This window comes from Diadema setosum, chromosome 15 (genome assembly GCF_964275005.1).
Source record: "Diadema setosum chromosome 15, eeDiaSeto1, whole genome shotgun sequence".
Classification (NCBI taxonomy): domain Eukaryota; kingdom Metazoa; phylum Echinodermata; class Echinoidea; order Diadematoida; family Diadematidae; genus Diadema; species Diadema setosum.
In genome coordinates this window covers 31,598,326-31,610,021 of record NC_092699.1, presented here as the reverse complement: position 1 = coordinate 31,610,021, position 11,696 = coordinate 31,598,326, and the positions used below count along the sequence as shown (strand labels likewise).

At 40.5% G+C, this 11,696-nt stretch overlaps 1 protein-coding gene across 1 annotated transcript; it reads right to left on the bottom strand.

Moving 5' to 3' along the window:
* Positions 1 to 413: 413 nt before the first annotated feature.
* LOC140238678 (uncharacterized) lies at positions 414 to 803 on the bottom strand. Its single transcript, XM_072318577.1, has one exon. The coding sequence runs from the start codon at positions 801 to 803 to the stop codon at positions 414 to 416; it is 390 nt and encodes a 129-aa protein (XP_072174678.1).
* Between the last annotated feature and the right edge of the window lie 10,893 nt (positions 804 to 11,696).

Genomic DNA, 11,696 nt, shown 5'->3' with positions numbered 1-11,696 from the left:
CCAACTCAAAGATATCCAGTAGAGCTGGTTTCACTGTATATACAGCAAGTTCAAACTGTGCCATTGACGAAAACCTGAAAAAAAATGGGGTAAAACCATCAATTGTTATCAATTTCTCACCATTTTTAAGAAGAAAATACATTAGAGTTTCCGTTTCGGAGGCCATTTTGGCGGCCATCTTGACTATCTCGAGGTACATCATCCAGATTCGGATTCAGCACCCTCGAAATAGGGTAAAACCATCAATTGTTTTCTGTTTCTCATCATTTAAAAGCTAATACATAGAATATATCGATGTAGATTTTGATTCATCCAGGTGATACGCTAAAAGCGTGTAAATTAAATCTGTTCGACTGGACTTACTTGTGAAATTCACGGAGAAAACAGTTTCGTGACTCGTCCGAGTCACTTCTTCAGCTCTGTCTGGCTGGCGAGCATTCACCCGTGGAGGGTGAATGGGAGATGTTACTGCCTTTATTGTCTGTACGTCGAGGAATTTTTCGGATCACCGACTTGTATGTTGGTGAAAGGTTGTGTCGGAGTCCCCATCCCCTGTTGAGTGAAGGATTTTCCGCATTCACATACACAGCTTCACGGACTCCTCTTTCAAACCATCTGGTTTCCTTGTCAATGATGTCGACCTCTTTGTCTTCAAAATGGTGCCCCGTGTTCTTCAGGTGGGTGAACACGGCCGACTCGTTCCCAGCTGAGCTGGATCTACGATGTTGGTAGAGACGTTTGTGGAGAGGTTGTTTGGTTTCACCGATGTAGTTTTCTTTGCAGTCTTTTCCCTGACACTTCATCCTGTAAATTACATTGTTCCGTTTGTGTTTTGGGATTTTGTCTTTAGGATGAACTAGTCTCTGTCGAAGAGTGTTGGTCGGCTTGAAATATACAGGAATTCGGTAGAAGCTGAAAATCCGTTGGATTTTCTCTGACAGGCCTTGACAGTATGGGACTGAAACCCCTCTGCCTCGTTGCTGGGTTGTGCTACTGGAAGCCCTGTCTCTGACGTCCCGTTTGCGAGGGTGAAGGGCTTTCTCAATGCTCCGGTGTTTGTAACCGCAGTTTTTCAGGACGGTTCGTAGGTGTTGATGTTCCTTTTCCTTTGTCTCTTCAGAGGAAGGGAGGTAGGATGCTCTGTGAAACAGAGTTCTTACAACTCAAAGTTTGTGAATAAGTGGGTGGTGGGAGTCGAACAACAAGTACTGGTCTGTGTGTGTGGGTTTGCGATAAACTGAAGAACACAAGGTGCCGTCCTTGTTGACCGTGATCAAACAATCCAAGAAAGGGAGACTGTTGTCCCTGATGTTCTCCACGGTGAACTTAATGAACGGATCACAGTTGTTAATGTGCTGAAAGAAACTGTCCAGTTCGGTAGACTGTGTCTTGACCCATGTATCGTCAACGTACCTGTACCAGTGGGAGGGCCCACTGTTACGTACAGTATTACCAGCGGACGTTTTCGAGAGAGTTTCGGAGTTCACACAAAACATACAACTTAGCCAACATGACCGCTCTAAAGTTCGTCAACAACGTAAATGCACCCGACTTCTAACTCAGCAAGGCGGTGCGCAACTCTCAGCAGACTCCGACACAAACTGGAGGAATCGTAAGTCAAACCGTGATTCTCATTCTCAAACAGACGTGTGGGTGAAAAAGTTATCAGATAAACAGCTTAATAAATCAGAAATCGCGGTGTTAGCCAGATGGTTTGAAAGAGGAGTCCGTGAAGCTGTGTATGTAAATGCGGAAAATCCTTCACTCAACAGGGGATGGGGACTCCGACACAACCTTTCACCAACATACAAGTCGGTGATCCGAAAAATTCCTCGACGTACAGACAATAAAGGCAGTAACATCGCCCATTCACCCTCCACGGGTGAATGCTCGCCAGCCAGACAGAGCTGAAGAAGTGACTCGGACGAGTCACGAAACTGTTTTCTCCTTGATTGTCACAAGTAAGTCCAGTCGAACAGATTTAATTTACACGCTTTTACTAATACATAGAAATTTCCGGTTTTAATTCGCGGCCATTTTGGCGGCCATTTTGGCGGCCATTTTGGCGGCCATCTTGAATATCTCAATACCCTCAAGGATGCAAGGTTTGCATCATCCAGACTCAGATTCAACACCATGGAAATAGGGTAGATCCATCAATTGTTTTCAATTTCTCACCATTTAGAAAGAAATACATGGGAATTTCCAGTTTTAGTTGGCGACCATTTTGGCAGCCATTTTGGCGGCCATCTTGAATATCTCCAAAAGTTCATGGATGCATGAGTTGGATTATCCAGATTCGGATTCAGCACCTTCCAAATAGGGAGAATCATCAATTATTTTCAATTTCACACCATTTAGAAGGAAATACGTAGGAATTTTCGGTTTTGGCGGCCATTTTGGCGGCCATCTTGAATATCTCAAAGCCCTCAAGGATGCAAGAGTTGCATCATCCAGATTCGGATTCAGCACCCCCGAAATAGGGTGAAACCATCAATTGTTTTCAATATCTCTCCATTTAGAAGGAAATACGTAGGAATTTCCGGTTTTGTTGGCCATTTTGGCGGCCATCTTGAATATCTCAAAACCATCAAGGATGCAAGAGTCGCATCATCCAGATTCGGATTTAGCACCCCCGAAATAGGGTAAAACCATCAAAAAACATTGGTTGGACGGTAAAACAAGGTTAGGCCCAAAAAGTGGCTTTGGCACCCAGACTAAAAGGTGGATCCCACCTTTCATTACTATTCCTTTGTCTTGGATATACCAGCCATGTCAAAACCAATTTTCATCAAATAAACGTTGAATCCCTCGTAGAATTACATGATCTTTCATATTTCATACGAGGTTTCTCATCATCTCACACACAAAAAAAAAGTAAACTAGAGGGGCCGCCAAAGGCGGCAGACCCACCACGCCTTAGCGGCGCTACAGAGTAATTGCAATACTATTCTATGGGGTCAAAACTACAAGGTCACATAGAATTTGCAGGGGTCAATCGATCATCACCAAAATCGGATCGATTCTTCCCTGTCACAATCTCAGGACAAAATTAATTGTTTTTGTTCAAGAACAGCAAATCAGCATTGCCAGGTCCCAACAGAGCAAATCACCAAAAAGGCAAGTGAAAAATCACCAAAAGCCATAAACAATCACCAACTTTGGAAAAGTGTAGGTAGGGCTTCAATTTCAAGACAAAATTATGTCAATAAACCTTTATCAAACACTCTGCGCGAATCTCGGTGCAATTTATGGCGCGCCGTAGTCACACACAATAAATGCAAAATGTGTATGATGTGTATGGATATATGAGTGTTAGTGTGTGTTGAGTGACAAAAAAGGGGCACATGTTATGTTTCTACAGGAATTAAGGGGAAAACTTTGGGCAAAATGCATTTTCATTTCCAATTAGTGTGATTATTTTTCATTCATCTCAAAATCTCCAAAAAATTGCCAAAAATCACCAAATTTTGATTTGGAGACCAGGCTACAATTTTGTCACCAAACAACTTAAAAAATCACCAAATTTCACCCTTTTTGGTTCCCGAAATCACCATCTGGCAACACTGGCACTAATAGCCCGACCAGACGCCGTGCAAAGCACGGCGTCCCCGTGTGGTGCGCCAGCACGACACTTGTGCACAGCGACAGGGCTGTGTATAGTTAGTGCACTACGAAATGGAAGCATACGCACTAAAGTGTGACTGGGACCGAGCAAAAATTTTCCGTGATTGAGGAATGTTCTTCCAACGAAAAAAAGAAACATTATTAATATGAAAAACCAACCAATACGGGCCATTTTGTGACGACGGAAAGCGAACTGTCACAAAATTTTCACAAATTCAGAAGGACCAGTCCCTCAAATAAACGTAAATTTTCTACGAACATTTGAGCAGCGAAGTCTGTCGTCTGGGAGTTCTGTTTTCGTATGGTAGCGGAAAATCGCAAAGTAAGAAACGGGAAAATGTTCGGAGTGGTCACCCCATGGGGTCAAAACTACAAGGTCACATAGAATTTGCAGGGGCCAACCGATTATCACCAAAATCTAATCGATTCTTTCCTGTCACTATCAAATATTCCCCGAACATTTGGTGCAAATCCGTTCTCCCGTTCTCGCGAAATTGAAATTGAAATTGAAATTGAAATTGTTATCTTGTACACAAACAAACAAACAAACAACATTACAAAAAGTGCGGCGACATCCTCCATATAGGAAACGAGCATTTTTAAATCCACCGCGCAGAGCGCACAATCAGGTATAGGACATTTACACGGACTCTCGACTTTACGAACTCATACCTCCCAGAATATGTCCTTTTGCTTAAATGCACCTGGTTTTTATGAAAATCTAGATTTCAAGCTTGCTCTACATATCTCATTTGTAGAGTTTTGTGAAAACTTTACATCGGTACCTTTCGAGTTGAAAATTAGGTGTCATTTCTCACTCAAACGCAATCAGCTCTACGACAACACGCAATTTTACATTGACGGCGCGGTGTGCCAACTGTGAGCCTGAAGGCCATTTTGGGAGGGTTATTTTACTGCCATACCTGTTGTATTTGTACAATGCACCTGCCTAGTAAGTTGCAGCAAATACTCACGTGTATTCATACTGAGTTTGGAGGAATTTCGTGAAACTTCGCCATCGGTACCTTTTCAATATTCATAAACCATGTCAGTTTAGTCCCGAGTGAATAACCCACCAATACGTTCATACACTAAAGCAAATGCGTGCTTCTCACTTGAATACGCTACGCTGATTGGCTAAATGTCATTGGCCTTACGAGGTCGCATCGGGTCAACGCGTGATCGTGATGTAGCGCGTATGCAAATTCGTGACGTGACAATAGGTGCGCGCGTCTTTATTACTATTTAGATGTCATTAATACATTAGCTCAACGTAGCATTTGCGGCGCGTGATTACGTTATGAATATGTATCATTCTTTAATGCTCAACGCACTGTCATAGGTGGTATGCAAATGACGGATCTACGTCATAGCTCATTATCTGTTTGTCACCGTTCGTGTGTAGACTTTTTGTAATGAACAAAAAAAAAACAAACAACCAACCAAACAAACAAACAAACATACGGAACCCTTTACATAACCCCCTGCCGATTGTCATCGGCGTGGGTAAACAGAGCAATGCTAATACAAGGTGGGTCCCACCTTTCATTAGGATCCCTTTGTTTTGGATATCTCAGCCATGTCAAAACCAATTTGTAACAAATGAGTATATGAATATAAGAACGACCCAAGTCCAATTTTTGGCCAAATTCAGTTTGACATGGGAAATTGTAGCTTATGCATGGACTCATCTTGTGTATAAATGATAAATCCTAATTACCCCCGGAAGTGCCTGAAATAAATGAGTTAAATCTTATATGAAGGTAAGAATGAAGGACTTGGGTCATTCTTATATTCATATTATAGCGCCCTCTCTCGTCCTTCTCTCATCTCTATAGCAGAATATCATGTATATGAATCAAAGAGCGACCCAAGTCTGTATGAATCAAAGAACGACCCAAGTCCATCACACAAAATGACCTCTCCACAATTAATGTTAATGTTAATTGTCATAATAATATATGTTCTAATTTGTATATACAATGTTGTCTTCCCATCACAGTTAAATAGAATATTATTGGACAAACAAAAAAGATATGAAGTTTTTTTTTAGTTTACTCGAAATGGTCTTCCATGGACTTGGGTCGTTCTTATATTCATATACTCAAATAAACGTTGAATCACTCTTAGAATGACATGATCTTTCATAATTTCATACGAGGTTCTTCATCGTCTTACCAAAAAGTTGGAAACCTATAAAGCCCCATCTTAACCAAAACTATACCATCTCTTCAATTTATTTCTTTTTATTTTGTATTTGTTTTCTGTTTGTAGTTTTTATGGAACATTCGATGAGAATGTAGTGTTTCCCTGTTTCCCATACTTCTGTCTGTTTGCCACTATACATAGATTTGATGCTGGATACCGGTGCCTCACCAGACTACCAGGCCATTCTGGAAAGTGATCAAAGTTATGTCACGTTAGACGATCAAGGCGACTGCACTGGGACTTGCACAATCTCCCAAAGATCATGTACCTCTGTCGTCGAGGGCAGCGAAGATTAAAGCTATAAACTCTGCAGTAGGGGCTTTTATTAATGACCTCGGATAAACACAAACGAACTAAGAAAAACGAAAACCCCTATCAGCTTTGTTCACTCTCTTCGCGTGATGGCTACACGTTCGCACAAAATGGTTTCGCAGGACATGACAAGTTGGCCTTGATTGTTTAAAGGTACTAGCCCACATTTGCAAACCCACGAAAATCAAAAACTGCATAAAACAGGCCCAATATGACTTCAAGTACAAGTTATAACAGTAACATATCTCACCTGTTGCTCTTTGTCTATACCATTCGATAAAAGAGAGAAAATCATCGTTTTAAAATCAATTTTCAAACCGGGTCAACCCGACCCAAAATCAAATTAAGAGCGCGGGCTAGCTACGCACATTAACTTACACATTGTATCGCATGCATGTAGTACGTGCGTGGACCGGAGCTAGCGAGCGTTTTTATACGCATGCATACGGTGCATTTTCATTTATTTTTTATGAAAGTAATGGACTAATTGGAACGAAATTTTGCACAGGTGTTACTGCAATCATACCCAAACTCCATGCTAACTATGAGACCAATTGCTGCAGGTTTACAAATGTGGGCTAATACCTTTAAGATATATAACTGATAGCATGAAGTCCTCCCCGCTCTTCAAGATGATACTCTTTCATTGTCTTTGCTGACAATACATCCATCATTTCTTCACAATTCACACTTCAGAAAAGCTAACTCACGTATATCAAGTGTCAAAACAATTATGTCAATTACTAGATTTCCTCTCTGCGAAGTTTAAAGCAATTCCTTATATTTCAATTCAATTTTTATCGTTGGTGTTATAGTCGGTTCTGAACCCTATGAAACAAAATTTCGGCGTAGTTTAGAAGTTGAAAACATACTTCTTTACTGCCTCACGGATTGAATTCAAGTTTTGTGCGTCCTCAATAAGTTATTTTTCCCCAAAGCTATAGTTAAAATAAATTCTATTTAGAGACATCCAAGTCCACACTATTCTTGTTAATGATTGTAAAATGTGACCGTGCATCACAAAACGAACAAAAAGTCGCAGGCACTAATTTTGTGTGAGAGCTGGAAATAGGTGAAATAGGTCAACGTAGCCAATCTTTACTTTTTCATATTTTCTGAAAGAGCAGGTCTTCTTCTACATCATACTAAAGTTTGGGATCATAAAACGAAAAAGAAATTGGGCTATTAGCAGTTTTTCTGGAACACGTTTTATTGGAATAGTGTGATTAGGTGTTTCTCAAAAAATCCTCTTTTCATTTCTTAAAAACCCTGTTCAAGCTCATCACTTTAAACTCCAATAACTTTAGAAGGGATAAAGTTACTGCTATGAAAGTTGACATTGATCATCAACAGAATGTGTGAATAAAGCATGCACAATTCCAGCTTAATCTGTTAATTCCTTCATTGTTGTTGCTCGGGTGGTTATCATCCTGTTATTTGTTCCATTTATCGCACAGCTAGCGCGGCTTGGTAAAGATTACACGCTTTAACAGACCCTGTTCTTCAGAGCCTCTTTTCTCGGTTCACACTTATCCAGGGTGTATACTTTCTTTCCAATATCATTTACATAGGTTAATAGAGTCCATTCGAATTGAGTCATATATCATTTTAAAGCTTAGAGTCTGCTCTTTCAGAATCAGATCTTAACTAAAAATCCATGTCTGGCGAATTTTTGTTTCTTTTGTGGTGCAGGGTCACAAATGCAATGGTTAAACTATTTTGATATCATCAAACTTGCGGATGCATAATAAACTTTCACTTGTCAACTCGAGCGCCATTTAAAGCACACAGATCAAAACCTGCATGACTACCGGTCATGTGAATATGTGCCCCATTATCTAAAGAAATTATCATCCCGCAGACTGTAACCTTCACGTAAGGCAAGGCTCGACATCAGCTAATGGCCCGTTGGCCCGGGGGTTCACCAGAAATAACAATGTGTGTCCACCTTTATTTAAAACCCCGATAGCGTAGGAAGCACATGGGTTTGTCCGCTTGGATTCCCTGCCCACCGGGGGCATCGAAAATCACGAATAGCGGCCATCAGCCACGTGACAGCGTTAATGTGCGTCGAAGAGTACGCTCATCGGTAGCGATCTAGTCAAGTCGAGTGTTTACTGAGATCAGTGGTAAAGCTGCAGATGTACACAATTCGTTACGTGATGCTCAAGTATATCCGAGCAGGGCAAGCCTTAAATTCCCACTCCTTGGTGTACGTCCCCATGTTAGCCAATGGGCCAAGACCGGAAAAATGGGCTATTGGTACCACCTGAGGTGGCAAAACTTTTTTGATGTCAGTTTGTTTGTCGGGCATAGATATGCTTATCAAGCTATGATAGCATTTCCAAATGAGTAGCTTAGTCATAATAAATGAATTTTTAACCAATTTGATCTCGTTTTTATATCCCTATATTTGTGAATCGAGAGTAACCGCTATACAAAGAAGAGCACTGTCTTCTGTATGTCCCGCAGAACTCTAGAATTCTGTGGTATGTCCACAGGTGTTCTGTTGTAAATGCGGTGCGCTTAGTCTTTATTCAAGGCAGCGAAGGGAATATCCAAAGAAAAAAACAAAACAAAACAATGTATCGTTGTCATATCTAAAGTTCCTAATAAAAGGGACAATCTGTACTTTTTTTTTATACCATCTTCTCAACAAATACATCAGTTTTAAACAAAAATCACTCTGTTCATTTACAATATTGTCTATTATAATGTATTGTAGTGTACCGGTACATTGTTTTTGCATTATCTTTCATTGTTGGATGGAAGTAAAGCGACATTGGCGTGGCATTGGCGTTTTCACCGTAGCGTTTTCATCGGAAAATGATGAATAATTGAAAAATACGGCAAAATCCACGAGGAATTGCTTTTTTGTTTTTTGTTTTTAGATAAAGGGATGCACACTGTATCATAAGCTTTGGATATTCCCTTCTCCGTCTTGAATAAAGACTAAGCGCACCGCGTTTAAAACAGAACAGCTGTGGACATCATAACCTTTGGATATTCCCTTCGCTGCCTTGAATAAAGACTATGCACAACGCGTTTACAACAGAACACCTGTGGACATACCACAGAACTCTAGAGTTCTGTGGGACATACAGAAGACAGTGCTCTTCTTTGTATAGCGGTTTTTCTCGATTCAGAAGTATAGGTATATAAAAACGAGACCAAATTGGTCAAAACTTCATTTATTATGACTAAGCTACTCATTTGGAAATGCTATCATAGCTTGATAAGCATATCTATGCTCGACAAACAAAATTACACCAAAAAGGTTTTGCCACCTCAGGTGGTACCAATATCTGGCCTGGCCAGTGGACTATGTTACCGGGTAGTAAAATGAATGATATGCCCTGATAGTCGCAAAATCAAGCCACCTTTTTTAATGTTAGCGTGCCTGTTTTTGGCATGTTTCCTCATTAAAAAAAAAAAAAAAATAAGAGAATAATCCGCCCTCCAGTGCTTAATGACTACACACAATTCAGCTGTCTGTGGCTATCAGGGTTAAGTCTAGCCTTTTGACAAGGTCTCGAGGCTGAAGATTGAGACTAACTCGCCACACCGAACACTGCGAAAAACGGGTGAACGCGAGACCGAGTGGCGCAGCCACGAGGCCTTTTGAAACCTGGGGTTTTCTCCCCCTACCGCATCCCGATGAAGGCGAATATGAATTAGTATATTCATACGTCAGATCACAGTTGGTATGCTAATGAGGACGTGTGACCAACGCTAGCAATGCAGCCAGCTACCGCAGGCAGGCTGGATACGGATGAGCGAGCCTCCGACATGCATACTTACGCGTATTCATTAGATGCAACAGTAGGCGTTTTCACATCAGCCAGATAAAAATCCAAGCTCGAGATATTTTTCGCAGAAAATAGTCAGCAAAATAGCGCGCTATTTCGAAACATCGGGCTGATGTGAAAACGCCTACTGTGGTGGTAGCAGAATCGGCGAGAAACGAGGCTCAAGATAAGAAATTCATGTCAGGTTTCAAAAGGCCTCGCGGCTGCGCCGCTCGGTTTCGCGTTCACCCGTTCTCTTGCAGTCTCTTTTTCAGCCACGAGGCCTTGCCAAAAGGCTAGGTTAAATGCCGTATCGCCGCTATTCTTCATGACTAAACTCAGTATACTTTACGGTCACATTATCTATCATAGTATGACCAGATTTCAAGGCAAATTTTCATCTCTTTAAGAATAAAGTAGCTATACACTTATTGTATCCGTATTACCAGGCAGCCCCAATGTGTAGAATAATGCCTGGTTGACTTGAAAGCAAGCGACACGCGACACTGCATTTTAATCCAACATCCCAACTTCACTCGAGCAGTGCCAGGCAGCAGAATAGAGTGAGAGAGGGCGCTCTAAAAGAACACTTCAGCCCTCTCAAAACTGTCTTCCCATTCATGAGCATGGTTCGTAAAATCCTTGGGGGTAAAGAACTTGATCATAAACCTGGAACTTCTCCGATTATCATAATTTATTGCGCAAGTATTTTGAATTCTATTTCATCCTTCCTATTTTCAGGGCACATTTTCCATTGAAATCTTATGATTTGAAATTAAGGTAATAAATAGCTTAAAACAGGGACCACCTTCCTGATTAAAGTTAAAGTTAGAGCAGGGAGTCTCCAGCTCACCTCCCTGGCTAGTGTTGTTAGAGCCCTTGACTTAGGAATTTCCCAATGTGTGATAAAACTGTGTAAACGTTGGTATGTATAGCGGTAGTATGTAGCGGTACTTACACGTAATTAGTAAATATATGTACTCATCCCCCATTTTATAGTCAGGTTTTGTTAATAAAGACGTACGGTCTCCTGCATAGGTGATTTTACTTGTTTACATGTGAATATACTATGCTATCCAATGTTGTCATTTTCCTGTTTATATTATTATTTTTATTATGCAGCTCCGTTTACACGAAATTAACATATTCCTTATTGTTTTGTGTCTTTTTGGTATGCTACAGTGTATGTATAAATTTCTAACTAGCTAGGGAAAAAAGAAAAAGGCGTTAAAAACCTCGGCGAGTCAAACTTAAGTGTGGTATGATTGTTTATAGGTAAATCAATAAACTTTGCCAACACGACATGCTCAAAGTATTCTTCCTTTCGTATATACCTACACATCTATTATACAGGTTCATTACCTGTACATGTGGAATCTTTTGTAGATTTGAGCAAAATAAAAACAGTCGCTGGAGAAATTGGGATTCTATGATTCTCTTTAAACAAAAAGTTTAATTACATTCATCATTTATATACTAAGGTACAAATTTTTAGATTTATTATACCATCGGTCATACATCGAAATCCCAAGGCTGCCAAACGCCTGGGCGCAGCCGTTATTTTGAGTAACTTCAATAATATTTTCGGGGAAACGGATGTGCTGCCCTGCCTAATCTAAGATTCACGGGTTTATTCTTTGTTTTTGTTTTTGTTTTCGAAGATTAGAATTACGCTGAGTCTGAATGATTCAATTTGGTGGAATGAAGGCTAAAACCTTAAAAGTGGAGAGCCCAACTTGACAAACATGTACTGTAAGATAT